The sequence below is a fragment of the Penaeus chinensis genome, chromosome 16 (assembly GCF_019202785.1).
Source record: "Penaeus chinensis breed Huanghai No. 1 chromosome 16, ASM1920278v2, whole genome shotgun sequence".
Classification (NCBI taxonomy): domain Eukaryota; kingdom Metazoa; phylum Arthropoda; class Malacostraca; order Decapoda; family Penaeidae; genus Penaeus; species Penaeus chinensis.
This window is the reverse complement of record NC_061834.1, coordinates 3,438,916-3,461,415: the sequence shown is the minus strand read 5'-3', so window position 1 is coordinate 3,461,415 and position 22,500 is coordinate 3,438,916. Positions and strand designations below refer to the sequence as shown.

General features: G+C 49.0%; 1 protein-coding gene across 6 annotated transcripts in view; it reads left to right on the top strand.

The window, feature by feature from the left end:
- Positions 1-22,500, top strand: part of LOC125033480 (ecotropic viral integration site 5 ortholog-like) — a 328,628-nt gene that overhangs the window by 141,113 nt on the left and 165,015 nt on the right. Inside the window, exons 2-3 of one of the 6 annotated variants that reach the window (XM_047625025.1) lie at positions 18,071-18,100; positions 19,833-19,865. The exons of 3 other annotated variants lie outside the window; for them this stretch is intronic. In XM_047625025.1, the coding sequence (XP_047480981.1) occupies positions 18,071-18,100; positions 19,833-19,865 (63 nt within the window). The remainder of the gene's footprint in view (positions 1-18,070; positions 18,101-19,832; positions 19,866-22,500) is intronic. 2 more of the 6 variants (XM_047625026.1, XM_047625027.1) reach the window with 2 other exon arrangements.

Here is a 22,500-nt window from a genome sequence, read left to right as displayed (position 1 = left end):
ACTAGAGAGAGAGAGAGAGAGAGAGAATACTAGAGAGAGAGAGAGAGAGAGAATACTAGAGAGAGAGAGAGAGAGAGAGAGAGAATACTAGAGAGAGAGAGAGAGAGAGAATACTAGAGAGAGAGAGAGAGAGAGAATACTATAGAGAGAGAGAGAGAATACTATAGAGAGAGAGAGAGAGAGAATACTAGAGAGAGAGAGAGAGAGAATACTAGAGAGAGAGAGAGAGAATACTAGAGAGAGAGAGAGAAAAGACGAGAGAGAGAGAGAATACTAGAGAGAGAGAGAATACGAGAGAGAGAGAGAGAGAATACTAGAGAGAGAGAGAATACGAGAGAGAGAGAGAGAGAATACTAGAGAGAGAATAGCAACGGCAAACCGCAGATCCAGTCAACAAGGCCAGCGTGGCTCCCGTTGCCTGAGAAATGCGACAGAGCAAGAGAAATGCCGGTAGGGGAGAGGAGATGCTGAGTGGAGAGGAGGAAGGAGGAAAGGAACGAGGGAAGAAGGAAAATAAAGAATAAGGAAAAGTTGAAGGAGGGAGGAGGTTGAAAGAGGGAGGAGGAGGAGGAGGAGGAGGAGGAGGAGGAGGAGGAGGAGGAGGAGGAGGAGGAGGAGGAGGAGGAGGAGGAGGAGGAGGAGGGAGTAAAGTGTGATGGAGATGGGGCGAAAGAGGAGGAAGAGGGGAAGAGGAGGCGAGGAGGAAAATAAGAACGGTGTTGGCAGTAGGAATGAAAGGAGGAGGAGAAAGAGGGAAGAAGAAATAATGGATGTAAGAGGGCGAGGGGAAGATGGCGACGATGGTACATAGGAGGAAGAGAAGGCGCTGATAGAGGATCACAGAAGCACCGTTACTGGAACACTGGCTCGTGCCTTTGTCTTTATAGACGGACGTGTTGTGATTGTGCAAACTCTCCACCTCCTCTCCTCCTCCTCCTCCCCCTCCTCCTCCTCCTCCTCCTCCTCCTCCTCCTCCTCCTCCTCCTCCTCCTCCTCCTCCTCCCCCTCCCCCTCCCCCTCCTCCTCCTCCTCCTCCTCCTCCCCTCCTCCCCTTCTCTCCTCCTCTCCTCCTCTCCTCCTCTCCTCTTACCTCCATCGTCAGTTCCCCTCCCATCTCCTTTCTTACCTTCTCCACTTCCTCCCTTCACGCTCTCTCCTCCTTTCTTGCTTTCCTTTCCCTTCGCTTTCTACCTTCCCTTTCCTTCCCTCCCCTTCCTCTCCCCCCCCTCCACTTCCTCCACTTCCTCCACTCCCTCCACTCCCTCCCTCCCTCCCTCCCTCCCTCCCTCCCTCCCTCCCTCCCTCCCTCCCTCCCTCCACTCCCTGCACTCCATCCACTCCCTCCACTTCCTCCACTTCCTCCACTTCCTCCCTCCCTCCACTCCCTCCACTCCCTCCACTTCCCAACACCACCTATGGCGTCGTTGTGAGGCTCAAATTGTCGGGTAAAATTAACTATGGAAGGTAAGATTGTTTTCCGTTGTCGGAACTTTTTATTTCTCCTTTTCACCCAGTAACTGAATATATATTTTTTTCTTCCCAACTCTCACTAACTCTCCTTCCCTCGTCCGCAATTTACATGGGTCTACTTTCTTTTCCATGTGCATCTTCTCCCTCATTTCTCTTCACATCCTTTCTCCTCCTTCTCTTCCTCCTCCTCTTTTCCCTCTCTTGCATCCTTTCCTCTGCTCCTCCTTTCCCTCTCTCTTCTCCTCCCTCTCTCACCCCCTCCCTTCCCCTCCCTCTCTCCCAACTCCCCCCCTCCCTTCCCCTCCTCCATCCACCACTCTTTACCCCTCCACCTCCCCCTCCCTTTCCTCCCTGTCTGTCGCTCTGTTACTGCCAGCGTGTGCCATAGCGCCTGGCACTGCCCGTCCAGCCGGGCCGTGAACGACCCTCCCGGAGCGTATCACCGGGGTATTATGTGCAGCAGTTAAAGGACCGAAATCACAGGGGAACTGGTGGACTCGCCGGTATCATAGGCGGTGTTGCTGATTTTCCCTCTCCTCCTGTCTACCTCCTCTTTCTTTTTCCTTCTTTCTATCTCGTCTCTTCCCTTCTCTTCTCTTGTCTTGTTTTTTTCTTCTATCCTATCCCTTCCCTTTCTTTTTCTTCTTTTTCTTTCGTATTTCTTCCCAACCCTTCTGTTCTCTGCTGTTCCTTTCTCCTCTCCTGTGTCCTTTTCTCTTCTCTTCTCTTCTCTTCTCGTCTCGTCTCTTTCCTTCTCTTCTCATCTCTTTCCTCCGTCTTTTCTCTTCTCTTCTCTTCTCTTCCCTCTGTCTTCTCTTTTTTTTCTTCTCTTACCCCTATCCTCTCTTCTCTTCTCTTCTCTTCCCTCTGTCTTCTTTTCTTTTTTTCTTCTCATACCCCCGTCCTCTCTTCTATTCTCTTCTCATTTCTTCCCTTCCCTTCCCTCCATCTTCTCTTGTCTTCTCTTCCCTCCGTCTTCTCTTTCTCGGACTCCCTTTCTCCACACAATGAGTCACTTATTATATAAACGACCCGTTTATGAGCCATTAGCATTGCAATTAAGATTTATTATAATCATTACGATTCTTACGAGCATTATCGCCAGGCACTCCTAGAACCAGTTTCCGGATTAGTAATGATCGCATGCCTGTCTGTAACCGGATGCAGTCGGAAAATGACAATTGTACATCGATAATTTTTTTAAAATCGGCAGGTAATATTAGAGCGGGGATTGTGGTCAAGAATTTCCGTCAAGTAGGCACAATGGGGTCAGGTGGCCATCATGATTTTTTTCCCCGTCAGCCAGGTTTGCGTCGTTAACAAAGCGAAGGTCGTACTCGGTTTCGTCCGAAGGTCCCTGGACCCTGTTCGGATACCGGTTGCCCAGTTCGAGTCCCATTAACCCAGTTCCGAGGTCCCGTTCGTCACCGTCAGGCAGGTGAGACAGGTGGGGCCAGTGCCGCGTCAGACGCATTACCTGTTACTCTCCTTCTCCCACCTTGTACCCGGAGTCACCCGATCGCCTCGTCTCCCCTTCCGGACTTTTTTTTTCGGATTATTTTTTTTGGTATTTTTGCGGGCGTTTTTATGGATAGGATTGCTTTTTTTTTTGTGCGCGGGAAAGGGGCCCAATCGAGCAAAAAAGAGAAGGGGAAGTAAGATTTTGCTTTTTTTAGCATGTCGTTGTTGATCCCTTGGGGGCGTGTTGTTTCCGTGCATTTTAAGGGGAACGAATAAAGTACCTATACTTTTGGGGTTAGTCAACACCCGATTAAGGAGCGATGGTGGGGGCGGACAAAGGGCCCGCAAGGTTTTTTTTTGGGTTTGGGGTTTCCTCCAGGGGAAGGAGGATTTGCTGCAATTTGGTCGTTCTCTGGTCTTTGCGTTTCTCGCCCTCTTTTACTTTTTTCCATAAATTTTTTCGTGTTGTCAGGTCTCACTTTTTTTTTTTCACCCCCTCTTTTCTACTCCGGTCTCTTTTGAACTCGTTAGTCATATTTTCCCTTGTTTTCTTCTGAATTCAAGCAAGCAATTTTCGTTTCACCCCTACCCGGGGTAAAAAAAGGGACAGAAAAGAGAAGAGAAAAAAAGCAAAAAAAGGGGGGAAGACAAGGCGAAGAGGAAAACAAAGGGCAAAAAACCAAAACAAAAAAAGGGGGACAAGGGGAGCAAGGAGGGGGGGGGGAAAAGGGGGGAGGGGGGGGAAGGGGAGGGGAGGGGGAGGGGGGAGGGGGAGGGGGAGGAGGGGGGAGAGGAGGGGGGGGAAAGGAGAGAGAGGGGGGGGCGGAGCAAGACCGAAAAACCCCCGAAAAAGGGGAGACCCCCCCCCCCCAAAGAAAGGACAAGAAAACGGGGCAAAGGACCGGAAAAAAAAACCCCGAGGGGGACCCAAGAAAAGCAAGGAGGGGGGGGGGGGAGGGGGGGGGCCAAAGAGGGGGGGGGCGGGGAGGCGGGGGCGGGGGGGGGCGGGGAGGGCGGGGGGGGGGGGGGGAACCGAGAAGCGAGGGCCGAGGGGGCGAGGGGCCGGGAAAGCCGAGGGCGAGAAGCGGGGGAGAAGGAAGGAAAAAAAAGAGGAAAACGGGGAGAGGGGAAGGGGGAAAAAGCAAAAGAAAAAAGAGAAGAGGGGAAGAAGAAAGAGAGAAGAGAGAAGAAAAGGAGAGAGGAGAAAAGGAGAGAGGAGAAAAGGAGAGAGCGAGAGGGGCAAGGAGACAAGAGAGCAAGAGAGCAAGAGAGCGAGAGGGGCGAAAAGAGCGAAAAGGGGAAAAGAGAAAGAAAAAGAAAAAGACAGAGAGGAGAGAGGAAGCGTGAATAGATGGAAGCAATAAATAGATAAAGAGGAAGCGATAAGTATCCAGAGAAGGAGCGAGTGACGGCTCGCAAAAAAGCGACCGAAGAACGGGGGAAGGTTTTAAATTTGGCATTTTCTGCTTTTTATTTTTTCCCCCCCCAGGTTCGTGTAAGGGGTGCCCCAAAGGCCTGTGGCATTTTCAGACCCGTTAAACAAACGGGCCCTTTGATCATTATCACCTGCTGGGGGTGTGGGGGCGTGCTCAAGGGGGACGGGGCGTAGCGGGGGCCCGGCCCTCGGGGGTGACGTAAGCAGCGACACCAACTGTTGTGTGCTGTGCCGGAGTGTGAAGGAATCTGAGGGACTTTGTATTGGTGCGTTGTTTTTTGGAGTACCCGGGTGTGTGTGTGTTGCGGCGGGACAAGGGTGGCTGTGGGTGTTTTCTAGGATACTTTCACCAGCACGAAAGCAAGGTGTGGGAGCTGGATTTCTATGCCACCCTTTTCTCTTTCTGTGTGTGGGTGTCTTGTTTGTCGTTTGTGTCTCTGTTAGTCAGTCTCTCTCTCTCTGTTAGTCAGTCTCTCCTTTTTAACAGTCCTCTCTCGTTTTCTTTTTTCTTCTGTTTGTCGTCTCCCTTTCTCCTCCCCCCCCTCCCCCCCCCCTCTCTCCCCCCTCTCCTCTCTCTCTTTCTCTCTCCTCTCCTCTCCTCCCCCTCCCTCCCCACTCTCACCCCACTCTCACTCTCACTCCCTCTCACTCCCACCCCTCTCCATCTCCTCCAACTCTATCTCCATTTCCACCTCCATCTCCTCCAACTCTGTCTCAGTCTCCCTCACGCTTTTCTTCCCAAACATGTTTAATTCCACCTCTCCCTTCCCCCTCCACCTCCCCTATTCCCTCTCTGCCCCACTCCTCTTATTCTCTCATATCTACAAACGTTTCGTCTCACTCGTACTCCTCCTCGGCCCTCTCTCCCTCCGCTCATATCACGCTCACTCGTGTTTTTCTTCCCTGACAGAGACAGAGATGACTGCAGATACAAGAGATAGAGCGATGTTTGTCCGTGTGTCAGTTGCATTTACTGATGGTTTTGCATGTCTTGCAACTTCTCCCTCGCGTTTGTGGAAGTACACTGGGTTAAGATACATCAAATTCCGAAAGTTTGTTAATTTGACTCGAGCGGAAGTTATAAGAGAGGCATGGAGACTGTCGTATCCTAATTACACATTTCTTAGGGTTTTTTTCTTCTATATTTCTTTCGCATTTTTATTGCTGTGGTGTATTGAAAAGAGATTAATTGTCTTTTTTTGTCTTTTTTCAGGTGAGTGTCTTGCGGATAAGCGTGAGAGGTGGTGGTGGTTGAATTCTTTCAGTCCAGTGAGTTCTTTCTACCTGGTGAGTAATGTGAGAATATTTTGGGTGCTGGTGAGTGTAGTTTTGCTTTTAGTGTGTTGCGTGATTCACGGATGGTTCGAGTTCCTCCATCCCTTCATCCCCCTCACTCCGTCCTTCTCTCCTTCCCTCCTCTCCTTCATTCCTTTCCTTGTTTTTTCTTCCCTCTTGTCTTCCTTCCTTCCCTCCCTCACTGCCTCCCTACTTTTCTCCCTCCCTCCCTTCCTTCCCTCCCTCCCTCCCTCCCTCCCTTCCTCCCTCCCTCCCTCCCTCCCTCCTTCCCTCCCTCCCTCCCTCCCTCCCTCCCTCCCTCCCTCCCTCCCTCCTATCTCTCCCATCTCTCCCTTCTTTCTCCAGTCTCCTCGACCGCTGAAGCCCGCCCTCCTCTCTCCCTCCCTTACTCTTACATGCTTGTGTTTGTGTTTGTATTAGGGGTTCCACTGCGAGGCCCTAGAGACCCCAGTGAATAGGCGGAACGAAGAACGCGTTGTCCATTCGCGTGGCCAGGTGATGCACGCAACCTCCACGGACCTAAGTACGGTCATGTCTTACTGAGAAGTGAGTTGGAGGAGGAGGGGGGGGGGGTAGAGAAGGAAGCGGATCAGGAGGAGAAGGAAGCGGAACAGGGGAAGTAGGTAGCGGAGGAGAAGGAAAATGAAGAGCCGGGAGCGAAGGAGTTGAAAAAGATGATCAAGAACACAATACACACACACACACACACACACACACACACACACACACACACACACACACACACACACACACACACACACACACACACACAGGGATGGCGAAACGAGCAGTAGTAAGGAGAGAGAGCTCGACTTCTGAGTCAAGGAGCGGCAGGCGAAGGGAGGAACGTCCGTCTTGTCATGCACCGGCTCGTCATCCTTCAGTGCCGCCGCAGTGTACTTGTCGAAAGCGAATCCTCGACGGCGCGGATCGAGGGGAGAACGTGCTTGGAAAAGGTACAGATAAACATGGATTTCTTTAGCGGTCCAGACAAATCATATGTGCGAGGTCTATATTGCTTTCAAGAATGGACGTCGATTATGATGTTTGTTGATGGGAATAGATTCTTAATCACTGTTTTCCGGGCGTCATGGCTTGCATCAAGAGACAGGAGGATTCACGGAGTCATCTTCGTTTGTTTGTTGACATCGCTTTCCTAGAAGGGCTGTTCCTCCGGTTGGAATTACGTGCCTCTTCTGCTATTGTTGGTGCGCTGTCGTGGAAATTTGATTAGAGTTCACGTAGTCGGATTTCAAGGGAGGAGAGTTTTGTTGCTGAATCCCATTATTCGGGGAATTTATTGGGGATTGAAAACCAGAGATGAAATTCCCTCGGTATTGCTCGCTGCACTTGGTCGTCCTCCAATTTCCACATCAGCCGAGTCACCTTCCCTACCGCTCGCTAATTCTAAGATTTCCCTCTTTTTCTTCCTTCGCCTGCGCCCTGAAAATCGCCGCGACGTGAATCCATATCCTTCTAAGTGGACGTGATTGTGTGTGGGTGGATCACACAGGATCAGGTGGACGAGGCGAAGGAGGGGGACGTGGGAAGAGAAGAGGAAGGGGGAGTGGGAGGGAGGGAGGCAGACTGGCACATCCGCGGAGGCTCACCGTCGCGGAGAGGCAGGAGGCGGTGCCGCCAGGGCCATCCGGTGTATGGGCGGCACTGGCGACCCGCAGGCAGGCAGGCACTCCGGCACTTTGGCTGGCGATACGGAGGCAGAGATCAGCGGTATTTTGGATGATGCTCGGTGGGTGCTTGGGGTAGTGGTTGGAGCGGAGGGAGACAGCTTTAGTGTTTTTTTTGACAGATTTCGGATACCGGATGCAACATGCGTGTGGACTTTTTCGGTGAGTCATAGTTTGACAATTTCCACTCACCCCCTCTCACCTTCCTCCACCCTCCCCCTTGGCCTCTCATTTAACTCCTCCCTCTTTCCCCTGCCCTTCATCCCTGCCCTTCACCCCTCCACCCCTTTTCAGCTCCCCCTACCCCCCTCTACTCCCCTTCTACTCCCCTGTACCCCCCCCCCCCGTTCTCTTTCTCTGTCAACCAACCGATAGTAGTGTGACACCCAAGTGACAGTTCAGGCAGTAGGCTTATGAAAACACTCCCCTCCGCCTGTCACGTCTGTGTATTTCCGTGTCGTTCGCGTTGAACACGGCAGGGATTGAGAGAGAGATTGGAGTAGGAGTAAGGGTGTGGCCTTATTGGATAAAGGAATGTAAATTAAGTGGCAGTCGCATAGGTAAACACGGAAACGGCTGGAATCATAGACGTGTAGAGAAAAGAATAACTTTGTGAATTGGTTAGATGTGGTTAGATAGAAGGCTTGATAGATTAAGCCATGCTGGTGAATAGATTCATAAACAGAATGGGAGTTGAAAAAATAGACAACATTTGTCTAACCTTCTTCCTTCCCACTCACTCCACCCTTTTCATCACCCTTTCCACTCCCCCCTCACTCCCTTGACTTCCCCTTCTCCCCACCCCCTCCCCCTCACCCCCTTGACTTCCCCTTCTCCCCACCCCCTCCCCCTCACCCCCTTGACTTCCCCTTCTCCCCACCCCCTCCCCTCACCCCCTTGACTTCCCCTTCTCCCCACCCCCTCCCCCTCACCCCCTTGACTTCCCCTTCTCCCCACCCCCTCCCCCTCACCCCCTTGACTTCCCCCTCTCCCACAACCTCCCCCTCACCCCCTTGACTTCCTCTTCTCCCCACCACCTCCCCCTCCCCCCCTTGACTTCCCCTTCTCCCCACCTCCTCCCCCTCACCCCCTTGACTTCCCCTTCTCCCCACCACCTCCCCCTCCCCCCCTTGACTTCCCCTTCTCCCCACCTCCTCCCCCTCACCCCCTTGACTTCCCCTTCTCCCCACCCCCTCCCCCTCACCCCCTTGACTTCCCCTTCTCCCCACCACCTCCCCCTCACCCCTTGACTTCCCTTCTCCCCACCCCCTCCCCCTCACCCCCTTGACTTCCCCTTCTCCCCACCTCCTCCCCCTCACCCCCTTGACTTCCCCTTCTCCCCACCCCCTCCCCCTCACCCCCTTGACTTCCCCTTCTCCCCACCACCTCCCCCTCACCCCTTGACTTCCCCTTCTCCCCACCCCCTCCCCCTCACCCCCTTGACTTCCCCCTCTCCCACAACCTCCCCCTCACCCCTTGACTTCCCCTTCTCCCACCACCTCCCCCTCAGCCCTTGACTTCCCCTTCTCCCACCACCTCCCCCTCAGCCCTTGACTTCCCCTTCTCCCACCACCTCCCCCTCAGCCCTTGACTTCCCCTTCTCCCACCACCTCCCCCTCAGCCCTTGACTTCCCCTTCTCCCACCACCTCCCCCTCAGCCCTTGACTTCCCCTTCTCCCACCACCTCCCCCTCAGCCCTTGACTTCCCCTTCTCCCCACCACCTCCTCCTCACCCCCTTGACTTCCCCTTCTCCCCACCCCTTCCCCCTTCCCCCCTTGACTTCCCCTTCTCCCCACCCCCTTCCCCTCACCCCCTTGACTTCCCCTTCTCCCCACCTCCTCACCCACTTGACTTCCCCTTCTCCCCACCCCCTCCCCCTACCCCCTCCCCCTACCCCCTCCCCCTCCCCCTCACCCCCTTGACTTCCCCATCTCCCCCTCACCCCCTTGACTTCCCCTTCTCCCACCACCTCCTCCTCACCCCTACACCTTCCCACTCAACACTCACTCATAACCTGCTCCTCCCGAGGGCACGCCGAGGGCCCGCTGCTCCACCTGTCCCCGCGGTGGCTGTTCCTGTCGGCGCCGGGAGCGAACCGGTATCTGTTCCATTCATTGGCCGAGGGAGACCTTGTGCTGCGTTCTTTTGTTTTTTTTGGGGGCCGGGACCTGGGCTGCCGCTGCTCGAATCTTTTTCGCTTGGTTCTTCGGTTGTTGTTGTTTTTTTTTATTATTTTCTCTCGCTCTCTCGCTCTCTCTCGCTCTCTCTCGCTCTCTCTCTCTCTCTCTCTCTCTCTCTCTCTCTCTCTCTCTCTCTCTCTCTCTCTCTCTCTCTGTTATTCGGTAGTCGTTTTCTCCATGTAGTTGTCCTTTGTTCCATTTATTGTTTTTTTTCTCTTTTTTTTGTCTACTTTCCATCTCTTCTCTCAATCTTTTCCTTGTTTTTTTTTGTTTCATTTTCATTTTCCCTTCTCCCCTTCCCTTTCTATCCTCATCCTCCCTTTCTATCCTCATCCTCCCTTTCTCGCACTGTCCTTTCTTCTCTTCCTCCTCTAATTCCTCCTTCCACAGCTCTTCTACCTATTCTCTCCCTCCCTCCCTCTTCCTCCCTCTCCCTCCCTCTCCCTCCCTCTCCCTTCTTCTTCCTCCCCCTCTTTTATTTCCTATTCCTCCTTCCATAGGTCTTCCTCTCCCTCTCTCCCTCTCCCTCTCCCTCTCCCTCTCCCTCTCCCTCTTCCTCCCCCTCCTATCCTTTTCCCTCACCTTTTCCTTCGTACAGTAAACGATGATCTAGCCACTGTACTTGGCTGCCCATCTGCCCACATGCCCATCCGATGACCCAGCTGGGAATGACCATCTGGCTACACAGCTGGTCTTCCCTTGATCCTCTCGCCGTCATGAATAACGCATTAGGACCCAGACGCGGATTCTGATGCTCTATGAAGGAATCGACATCGTCTATGATATCGTGTTAGTGGGATTGGCGTTTATTATTATTTTTTCTATCCATTTAGTTTTTTTTTTTATTGACTCGCTTTGATTTCCTGTTTTCTCGCGTGTGTTTTCCTTTGTCCTGTTTTTGTGGGTATTTCGATTTTTATTTTTTTTGCCCATGTATCCGGTATTACCATATACGATCTCACGTTGAATATGCATGGGTGGTTGTGTTTATAGATACGTGGGCGAGGCGGAGTCGTACGCTGGAAGGATGAGTCATTTTCGAGGATGAAAAATATGTCGAAAAAGTCTGTCGTTCATCATTTCACTTTTTTTTTTTCTAATAAGATTTGCTGAATTAATAGCGGTCTGGCGGAAATTTCGTGTGTGTGTGTTTGTGTGTGTGCGTGTGCGTGTGAGTGTGCGGGTGTGTGTGTGTGTGTGTGTGTTTGTGTGTGTGCGTGTGCGTGTGAGTGTGCGGGTGTGTGTGTGTGTGTGTGTGTGTTTGTGCGTGTGCGGGTGTGTGTGTGTGTGTGTGTGTGTGTGTGTGTTTGTGTGTGTGCGTGTGCGTGTGAGTGTGCGGGTGTGTGTGTGTGTGTGTTTGTGCGTGTGCGGGTGTGTGTGTGTGTGTGTGTGTGTGTGTGTGTGTGTGTGTGTGTGTGTGTGTGTCTGTGTGCGCGTGCGTTCGTGCGTTCGTGCGTCCGTGCGTGCGTGCGTGTGCGTGTATGTATGTTCACATATGCACGTGTGTGCAGCTAGTGCGTGTATGTGCTTTCTGTCTGTCTTAGTTTTTATGTCTTGAACAGCTAAAGGCTCATCATTGAGATGAAGAGACAGGGAGAAGAGAATGAATGAAAAAAATCTAAAAGATAAGAACCGAGAGGAAAAGAGGAAAAAGAGTTAAAACGTGTCCTCGCTCGGCCTTCCATTGTTGTCCGGGAGGAGGAGGGAAAGAAACTCCTTCGTCATCAATTGTGGGGAAAATCTCCGCTCCGCCCGCTTCTCAGCACGTTCGTTGGCTTCCCCCTTTCGTTTTTCTGATTTTCCTTCAACAACGGTAAGGCGCAAAAACAAAACAAGAAATGACTTCAACCAAAACAACAACAAACAAAACAGCTTCAAACAAAACATCAACCAATACAACTTCAACCAAAACAACAGACAACTTCAACCAAAACAACTTCAAACAAAACAGCTTCAACCAAAACAACAACCAAAACAACAAGCAAACAACTTCAAACAAAACAGCTTCAACAAAAACAATAAGCAAACAACTTCAAACAAAACAACTTCAACCAAAACAGCTTCAACCAAAACAACAAGCAAACAGCTTCAACCAAAACAACAAGCAAACAGCTTCAACCAAAACAACAAGCAAACAACTTCAACCAAAACAACAAGCAAACAACTTCAACCAAAACAACAAGCAAACAACTTCAACCAAAACAACAAGCAAACAACTTCAACCAAAACAACAAGCAAACAACTTCAACCAAAACAACAAGCAAACAACTTCAACCAAAACAACAAGCAAACAACTTCAACCAAAACAACAAGCAAACAGCTTCAACCAAAACAAACCAGCAGCCCCAGCCAAAGCGACAGCCGCCGTCAGCACCATCATATTTCCCCGTCATCGCTTCCTTATTTCAGCCTTTTCCCTTTCCCTCATGAGTCTTTCAGGCCGAGGGGACCCGGCTCATGGCAGGTCGTCCGGCGTGTCTCTGGGGCCAAAGACCAGTTTATTTGTTGGTCGAGCTTTATTCTTCCTTTTGGCTTTTATTATTAGTATTTTGTTATATATTTTTTATATTTATTTATTGATGTGTTAAAGGACAAAGTTAAGTGCGTTTCGGAGTGATGGTTTTGGAAGAGCCGCGGTTGTTATTGTGTTTTGTTATTGTTCTTCGTCTCCAGCCTTCCGCGTGCCTCCTCTTTTCTCTTTCTCCTCTTCGTCTTCCTATTCCTCCTCCTTCTCCTTCCGAAGTTGATCATGTTTTCGGTAATGAGGAAGAGGGTGATGATGGTTTCAGATAATGACTCTTCGGAATCTTCTTTTCTTGACGTAACTTCCTGTTTGCAATGGTTCCTCATGCCAGCCTCTCCTTCGACCATGAAGCCTCGTCACTGCGCATGTCGACTGTCAGCTTCTTGTGATGGTGAATTAGCCGGTGTTTTTTTTTTTTATTATTAGCTGCTATTTTTGTTGAATTGCTATTTTTATTGGTGAATTAGTTAAAATCGTTGGCGATTTTGCATTTCGTTTGTATTTCTCAAAAGCTGAGGGAATGAATATAAATCGATGCACAGGCCGATGATTTGTTTTAATAGGAGGACGTGGAAACTGATAAAAAAAAAAAAAAAAAAAAAAAATAGTTATCGTGTGCAAGTCTGATTGATCGGAAGTCGTTATCTGGAAGGGAAATCCCCAATTGTTTTGTGCATGATATCATTCATGTAGTTTATCTTTGTTGTTGTTTTATTTTTTTTTAAGAATTTCCCTGGTGGTTTCAAATGTTAGCTTTGCTCATGCTTTCGGCAGTATTTTTCGCTTACGAATTCACGTGTCCGTGCACTCACTCATGGCAAGTTACTGCCTCGTACTTAACTCCGCGGCTTACTTTTCTGCTGATTTTATGCCTTTTCCTGGCCTTATTTTCCTACTTTCTTGCCTCTCTCCCCATTTCTCTCCCTTCCTCCCACCTTTCTCCCCTTCCTCCCATCCTCCCTTCCCCTCTCCCTACTCCCCTCCCATCCTCCCTTCCCCTCTCCCTACTTCCTTCCCATCCTCCCTTCCCCTCTCCCTTCCTCTCTTCCCCTCTCCCTTCCTCCTTCCCTCCTTCCTTTCGACCTTCCATTTATCTTTCTGTCTGGGATGCATTTTCAGGTGGGCACAGTAGTCGGCTTCGTGCAATTTACAGTGTGTTGTACATTTCGCCCTGCGTGCGTGAGTGCGTGCGTACGTGCGTGACTGCGTGCGTGACAGAATAGATAGGATAGGTTCGGCCGAGCAAGCCAGGTGCAGCAGAGGCGAATTTTGAACAGCCGGGACATTAATTGAAAAGCAGTGGGAATGTTGCCTTCACCTTGTCGTTCCTCTCCTTTCCCTCTCTCTGTTTGGCTGTGAGTTTTGATTTTTCTGTCTGTCTCTCTCTCTCTCTCTCTCTCTCTCTCTCTCTCTCTCTCTCTCTCTCTCTCTCTCTCTCTCTCTCTCTCTCTCTCTCTCTCTCTCTCTCTCTTCCCCTCCCTCCTTCCCTCCCTCCCTCCCTTTCTCTCTCTGTCTCTCTCCCTCCCTCCCTCCCTCCCTCCCTCCCTCCCTCCCTCCCTCCCTCCCTCCCTCCCTCTCCCTCCCTCTCCCTCCCTCTCCCTTTCCCTCTCCCTTTCCCTCTCCCTTTCCCTCTCCCTTTCCCTCTCCTTCTCCCCTATTCCTTCTCTCTCTTTTTTTATCCCTCTTTTTTTTTATCCCTCTTTTGTTCTCCCTCTCCCTCTCCTTGTTTTTATCCTTCTGCCTCTCCCTCTTCCTGCTCTCCCGTTTTCCGGTCGGTGGCGATGTCCGCATCCGCAATCTAAAAACGCGGGCAATCCCATCGGCATTAAATCGGATCATTCCGGCGGCGGCGGTGGCAGCAAATCCCGGCGTCGAATCATCCCGGCGTCGAATCATCCCGGCGTCTAATTATCTCGGCGTCGGATTTTGTCGGCGTCGAATCATCTCGACGTCGAATCATCTCGGCGTCGAATCATCTCGGCGTCGAATCGTCCCGGCGTCGAATTATCTCGGCGTCGAATCATCTCGGCGTCGAATCGTCCCGGCGTCGAATCATCTCGGCATCAAATCATCCTGGCGTCGAATCATCCCGGCGTCGAATCGTCCCGGCGTCGAATCATCTCGGCGTCGAATCATCCCGGCGTCGAATTATCCCGCCGTCGAATCATCCCGGCGTCGAATCATCCCGGCGTCGAATCGTCCCGGCGTCGAATCGTCCCGGCGTCGAATCGTCCTGGCGTTGAATTATCTCGGCGTCGAATCATCTCGGCGTCGAATCATCTCGGCGCCGAATTATCTCGGCGTCGAATCATCCCGGCGCCGAATCATCCCGACGTCGAATCATCCCGGCGTCGAATCATCCCGGCGTCGAATCATCTCGGCGTCGAATCATCCCGGCGTCGAATCCTCCCGATGTCGAATCATCTCGACGTCGAATCATCCCGGCGTCGAATCATCCCGATATCGAATCGTCCCGATATCGAATCGTCCCGATATCGAATCGTCCCGATATCGAATCGTCCCGGCGTCGAATCGTCCCGGCGTCGAATCGTCCCGGCGTCGAATCGTCCCGGCGTTGAATTATCTCGGCGTCGAATCATCTCGGCGTCGAATCATCCCGGCGTCGAATCATCCCGGCGTCGAATCATCCCGGCGTCGAATTATCCCGGCGTCGAATCATCCCGGCGTCGAATCATCCCGGCGTCGAATTATCCCGGCGTCGAATTATCCCGGCGTCGAATCATCCCGGCGTCGAATCATCTCGACGTCGAATCATCCCGGCGCCGAATCATCTCGGCGTCGAATCATCTCGATGTCGAATCATCTCGGCGTCGATTCATCCCGATATCGAATCATCTCGGCGTCGAATTATCTCGGCGCTGATTAAGAACTTTGTTAATTAATTATAGACTGGAGCCGCTTCCGTACGTGCTGTCGGTGGACGGATCATCTAAAATGTATTCGAAAATCGTCGATGTTTGGTTTGGATCGGTAAGCGAGAGTGGGAAGAGGAGAGGGGGGTGGATAGGTGAGAGGAGCAGAGGAGATGAGCTGATGAGGAGACGGCGGAGATGCGAGGATAAGGGAGGACGTGAAAATGAGGACACAGGGATAGAGCGAGCTTATTGATCACTCATCGTCTCTTGCTTCTCTTCCTCTTACCCTTCGTTTTCTTTGTGCTCCCATCCGCTCCTCTCTGGCATTTGCTTTCGCTTTCATTCCCGTTCTCGCTCTCTCCTTTTCCTTTTCTCTCTCGCTTTCCCTCGTTCTCTCTCTTTCCCTCTTTCTCTCTCTTTCCCTCTTTCTCTCTCTTTCCCTCTTTCTCTCTCTTTCCCTCTTTCTCTCTCTTTCCCTCTTTCTCTCTCTTTCCCTCTTTCTCTCTCTTTCCCTCTTTCTCTCTCTTTCCCTCTTTCTCTCTCTTTCCCTCTTTCTCTCTCTTTCCCTCTTTCTCTCCCTCTTTCTCTCTCTTTCCCTCTTTCCCTCTTTCCCTCTCTCTCTCTCTCTCTCTCTCTCTCTCTCCTCTCTCTCTCTCTCTCTCTCTCTCTCTCTCTCTCTCTCTCTCTCTCTCTCTCTCTCTCTCTCTCCCTCTCTCCCTTCTCTCCCTTCTCTCCCTTCTCTCCCTTCTCTCCTCTCTCTCTCTCTCTCTCTCTCTCTCTCTCTCTCTCTCTCTCCTCTCCCTCCCTCCCTCCCTCCCTCCCTCCCTCCCTCCCTCCCTCCCTTTTCTCTCTCTCTCTCTCCCTCCCTCCCTCCCTTTTCTCTCTCTCTCCCTCCCTTTTCTCTCTCTCTCTCTCTCTCTCTCTCCCCCTTTTCTCTCTCTCTCGCTCCCTCCCATCTCTCCCTCTCTCCCTCCCTCCCATCTCTCACTTACTCCCTCTCTCCCTCTTTCCCTCTTTCCCTCTGTCCCTCTTTCCCTCTGTCCCTCTCCCTCCCTCCCTCCCTCCCTCCCTCCCTCCCTCCCTCACACTCATTCAATCACATACATTTTCACTCGTACCAATAATTATCTTCACGGCTTCTTGCTGCTCTATCTCGCTGGCCGGCGCGATTCCCAGAGAGCGAGGACTTTCAGCGCCATGATAATTCCCCGAACACTGAAGAGGCAGCTCGTTCATGAGGCCCCCCCCTCCCTGCCATGAACGAGAGAACGAGCGAGTGTCATGTATTGGGTGACCTTTGAGACTTCACTAGAATGCCCCTTTTTCCCTCTTCTTATTTGTCGTGGGTTGGGATTGAAGATCTTGTTATTCCCTGTCTTTCTTTTGTTTCGTTTCTCTTTTCTTTCTCTTTCTTTCCTTTCTCTTTCTTTTCGTATTGTTTCTCTGCCTTTCGTGTCACCGGGATTTTCTGAATGAATAAACTAAAGGATGGAGGAGGTCAACAGGTGCAATGCAGCCTGGGTTATCAGTCAAGGTTGGGATCAGGTGATTGCATAAAATTAACGATTCAAGAATAAGAAGGAGGAGATGAGAAGGAAGAAGAGGAGGAGGAGGGAAGGTAAAGAAGGTGCGAGGTCAACCAGTGTGTCGCCAAGTGTTAATCAGTGTTCACAGTTCAGCGCTTAGGACTCGGTGTTCAGTGTTCAATCTCCAAATCGGGACGAGAGAACCCACTCTTGATTGTGCGATAGACGCCGCGCGCTTGTTGAGAGGATCCGATGCAGTGTTCTTTGTTTTTCCCTTTTTTCTTTATTGATCGCGCGTGGGTTTATTAGTCGTTGGTGAAATGCGCCTACGTCTTGGTCTGTTTACTATGCTGATGGTTGTTTTCGGTTATTTTTTTTATTTTTTTTATTGATAACATTATTATTACTTTTGCTTATCTCTCCTCTTTAAACTAACGGACTTTAAAAAAAATATATATCACTACCTCATTTTCTTTCTTTTTCTTTTCCCTTTTTTTCCTTTTTATTATATTTTTATTGTCATCTTACGCAATCCCTGGTCGCTTCTCACGGCGTCGATCTCAAGGCGGCAAGAGAGAATGCGGTGTTGCTCTTGTTTGTTTGACTTGTTTGCTTGTTTCGACGATGAGGGGTTGAGGTGGGTCGTGGTTGGTTTGTGTTATTGCAAGGTGGGATTTATGCCCTTCTGGTTTAATTGTTATTGCAATTGTTTCGCATGTTGGGTTGTGGCTTCGGTTGGTAATGCACGAGGTGAGTTTTAGATTAATGGCTCCTGGTGTGCTTGTGTCATGGAGGATTGGGGCAGTTCGTGGATTTGTGGGGACCGTTGTTCTCTGTCGGTCTCGTTCTCTCTCTCATTCTTTCTCTTCCCCTCTTTCTCTTCCTTTCTCTTCCTTTCTCTCTCTTGCTTTCTCTCTTCCTTTCTCTTTCTTCCTTTCTCTCTCTTAATCTCTCTCTCTTCCTCTCTCTCTCTTCCTCTCTCTCTCTTCCTTTCTCTCTCTCCTCCTCCTCTCTCTGTCTAATCCTCTCCTGTCCCTCCCTTCCTCCCTTTCTCTCCCACCCCCTCCCTTTTCCTTTCCCTCCCCTCTACCTCCCCTCCCCTCTACCACCCTCCCCTCTACCTCCCCTCCCCTCTACCACCCCTCCCCTCTTCCTCCCCTCCCCTCTTCCTCCCCTCCCCTCTACCTCCCTCCCCCTTCCCTTCCCTCGCATGAATGTTTGTGTATGCGATTGTGTAGGCGCGGTTGCGTGCGTGTGTGTGTTTTGTTTACCATTTGTTTTATACGTGAATCCATTACACATGAAAGTCGTTGGTTTAAGTTTTAATCAAAATACTGGTAAAGTAGACTAACGCACGTATGGTGTAGAATATAGTTTTGGTGACAGAGTGTTCATTGGTAAACGGGCACACCTATACATTTTTATTCTAATTGTGAATGGGTGATTCGTCTTACTAACAATGACTGCAACTTCAGATAGATGGTGATTAGAATCTTTATAGTAGATAGATAGTAGTATTCTCATTAATTAGAATTTATATAACATCTTACATTTCCCGGTGATAATGCACAAGGTTACTAACCCTGTACTAACCCTCATGTCTTTTGTTGCAGATGTTGCATATACCACAGCGGAAATATCAGGTAATGCCTTGCAGTAACTCTTGCATCTCTGTTCTGCAAATGGCGATGTGATGTCTTTTAATTGAAGCTTAAGTTATGAGGCCTTCCCGTAGTGCATTTGATTTTATGTATATAAAAGCATGTGCGCATAATTATCATGCACAGCAGTTTGATTTCCTTGCTTTCTCTCTCTCTCTCTCTCTCTCTCTCTCTCTCTCTCTCTCTCTCTCTCTCTCTCTCTCTCTCTCTCTCTCTCTCTCTCTCTCTCTCTATCTTTCTCTTTCTCTTTCTCTTTCTCTCCCTCCCTCCCTCCCTCCCTCCCTCCCTCCCTCCCTCCCTCCCTCCCTCCCTCCCTCCCTCCCTCCCTCCCTCCGTCCCTCCGTCCCTCTCTCTCTCGCTCTCGCTCTGCCTCTCTCCCTTTCTTCTTCCCTCTCTCCCTCTCCTTCTCTCCTTTCGCATTATTCTATTTCTTAAACAAGCACTTGATTGTATCGCTTAACTAGATGCATCTGTTCTCTCTGGCTGCTTAGAGCATGTGACCTTTTGGCACTGTATAACCATAGGCACCTTGTATTTAACACCCCATGTGATGTATGTTCTGTATAAGCGAACTTTACGTTTCTAAAATCATGGCCTTTGTTTCCGAATCACTAGCTTATATTATATTTGCAAAACAACTAAAATCAGCTGGCATTAGTTGCCTTTGCTAAGGCTGCTACTGCGTACATCTGCATGCAATGAGCGTGCCATGCAAGGAACGGGATGTCCCATCTGACACATCGGCATTCACTCTCATTCTGGCTGCGGGTTTTCTCGTCATGGTAATGCGCGAGGAACCTAGGTGGGCGATTCCCCGCGACGAAGAAGCAGCATTTGTGGACGTCTGGGAGGAATCACAACCACACCTTGGCCAGGGGAGCTTACTGACCCACATCTCTCCAGCTCTTAATGTCTGGAGCGCATGGCCGCCGCAGCCTCCCCTCGCCCTCGCCGGTGGGAGCGCCCTGGTCGATACACGCCCAACGATCGGAAGTTACCGCCTTTTTTGTGTAGATAGAGAGAGTTTTTGTCAGCATTCGTGGTCCCCAACTTTGAATACGAAATGCTGCCCCTGTTCAACCAACCAGCGCTGGACGACCTTTGAATAAAAACGGAAATCTGAACCACAGATAAGCAAGCAGACAGACACAGGCATGCGTTGAACCCAGAGAAATAAAAAAAAAAATAAAAGGAAGATAGACTAATAATCTGCCTTCCACACAATGCACCTTAACACAGCTACTGTATTGACAGCAAAGTTGCCCGGCCTCGCATGCAGCAGATTGAACTTGGATCGTATGTTAAGCTTGTGTTACTTGACTTTGTTTTGCTTTGATGTCATGCACTCTTGCCTGCATTTGTTTTCCGAGGATGAAATATGGTTCAGATCTAGAAGTGTTTGTGCTCTTTCGTTTGAAGACATAATTGTATATATGTTATAATGTTGGCACAATTTTTGTTCTTGCAATACGTTTATGTGTTATGATGGTGTGGATTTTTTATGCGCTTTAATGAAACTTCTTTGATATATTCCCTATCTGTGCAGTAGTACCCAATAGAGAGAGAGAGAGAGAGAGAGAGAGAGAGAGAGAGAGAGAGAGAGAGAGAGAGAGAGAGAGAGAGAGAGAGAGAGAGAGAGAGAGAGAGAGAGAGACGTAGCAGTCAGCTGTAAGAGAGCGTTTAGGCATCATTCTAATGTGCTTTATTCTTCCAGATGTTGCATTTACCACGAAGAAACAGAAGACGGGTAAACATTATCTACATTTTCTGCAACGTTTGTTTTGTTTCTTAACACTTGGCTCTTGCTTTGCCTGCCTTAACACCGTGAGTTAGAGACACCGAAGCGTAATTTGCACATTTTTTCTGTTAGACTTTAGGAAGAACACTGCTTTCCCGTTTTTTTTTTTAATTTTATTTTTTAATAAGAAAATATAAAACATTGCATTACTAATTGGCTCCTGTTTGTTTAGTCATAGTTACTCATTATTTTTCGTTCCGTGTAAGCTTCAATTTTTGGTGAGCATTAAAAGGCACTTTTGACTGCCATATGCTGACCGCGCATGGCTGAACCATGACGTGCATTGTTGCAACACGCGCGAGTTGACTGTCAGGCTGTCAGTCTCGCCGTGGTAACATCGCGTTGTTGCATGGCCTTGCATTCCCATTTTGTGATATATCTAAATATATGTAAGTATGTAATATGATGTAATAATAATATAATAAATATGTGTTTACTAAGAGGTGGTGGCACGAGGGAGAGAGGAGAGAGAGAGAGAGATAGAGAGAGATATAGAGATAGAGAGATAGAGAGAGAGAGATAGAGAGATAGAGAGATAGAGATAGAGAGAGATAGAGAGAGATAGAGATAGAGATAGAGATAGAGATAGAGTTAGAGTTAGAGTTAGAGTTAGAGTTAGAGATAGAGATAGAGATAAGATAGAGATAGAGAGAGATATAGAGATAGAGAGATAGAGATAGAGTTAGAGTTAGAGTTAGAGTTAGAGTTAGAGATAGAGATAGAGTTAGAGTTAGAGTTAGAGTTAGAGTTAGAGTTAGAGTTAGAGTTAGAGTTAGAGTTAGAGTTAGAGTTAGAGTTAGAGTTAGAGTTAGAGATAGAGATAGAGATAAGATAGAGATAGAGATAGAGTTAGAGTTAGAGTTAGAGTTAGAGTTAGAGTTAGAGTTAGAGTTAGAGTTAGAGTTAGAGTTAGAGATAGAGATAAGATAGAGATAGAGATAGAGATAGAGAGATAGAGATAGAGTTAGAGTTAGAGTTAGAGATAGAGATAGAGAGATAGAGAGAGATAGATAGAGATATAGAGATAGAGAGAGAGAGAGACGGACAGAGAGAGACGGACAGAGAGAGACGGACAGAGAGAGACGGACAGAGAGAGACGGACAGAGAGAGACGGACAGAGAGAGACGGACAGAGAGAGACGGACAGAGAGAGACGGACAGAGAGAGACGGACAGAGAGAGACGGACAGAGAGAGACGGACAGAGAGAGACGGACAGAGAGAGACGGACAGAGAGAGAGAGAGATAGAGATAGAGTTAGAGTTAGAGTTAGAGTTAGAGTTAGAGTTAGAGTTAGAGTTAGAGTTAGAGCTAGAGCTAGAGTTAGAGTTAGAGTTAGAGTTAGAGTTAGAGTTAGAGTTAGAGTTAGAGTTAGAGTTAGAGTTAGAGTTAGAGTTAGAGTTAGAGTTAGAGTTAGAGTTAGAGTTAGAGTTAGAGTTAGAGTTAGAGTTAGAGTTAGAGATAGAGAGAGATATAGAGATAGAGAGATAGAGATAGAGTTAGAGTTAGAGTTAGAGTTAGAGTTAGAGTTAGAGTTAGAGTTAGAGTTAGAGTTAGAGTTAGAGTTAGAGTTAGAGATAGAGATAAGATAGAGATAGAGATAAGATAGAGATAGAGAGAGAGATAGAGATAGAGAGAGAGATAGATAGAGATATAGAGATAGAGAGATAGAGAGATAGAGATAGAGTTAGAGTTAGAGTTAGAGTTAGAGTTAGAGTTAGAGTTAGAGTTAGAGTTAGAGTTAGAGTTAGAGATAGAGATAGAGTTAGAGTTAGAGTTAGAGTTAGAGTTAGAGTTAGAGTTAGAGTTAGAGTTAGAGTTAGAGTTAGAGTTAGAGTTAGAGTTAGAGTTAGAGTTAGAGTTAGAGTTAGAGTTAGAGATAGAGATAGAGATAGAGATAGAGATAAGATAGAGATAGAGAGAGATAGATAGAGAGAGATAGAGATAGAGATAGAGATAGAGATAAGATAGAGATAGAGAGAGATAGAGAGAGATAGAGATAGAGATAGAGATAGAGTTAGAGTTAGAGTTAGAGTTAGAGTTAGAGTTAGAGTTAGAGTTAGAGTTAGAGTTAGAGTTAGAGTTAGAGTTAGAGTTAGAGATAGAGATAGAGAGAGAGAGAGAGAAGAGAGAGAGAGAGACGGACAGAGAGAGACGGACAGAGAGAGACGGACAGAGAGAGACGGACAGAGAGAGACGGACAGAGAGAGAGAGAGATAGATAGAGATATAGAGATAGAGAGAGATAGAGATAGAGTTAGAGTTAGAGTTAGAGTTAGAGTTAGAGTTAGAGTTAGAGTTAGAGTTAGAGTTAGAGTTAGAGTTAGAGTTAGAGTTAGAGATAGAGATAGAGAGAGAGAGAGACGGACAGAGAGAGACGGACAGAGAGAGACGGACAGAGAGAGACGGACAGAGAGAGACGGACAGAGAGAGACGGACAGAGAGAGACGGACAGAGAGAGACGGACAGAGAGAGACGGACAGAGAGAGACGGACAGAGAGAGACGGACAGAGAGAGACGGACAGAGAGAGACGGACAGAGAGAGACGGACAGAGAGAGACGGACAGAGAGAGACGGACAGAGAGAGA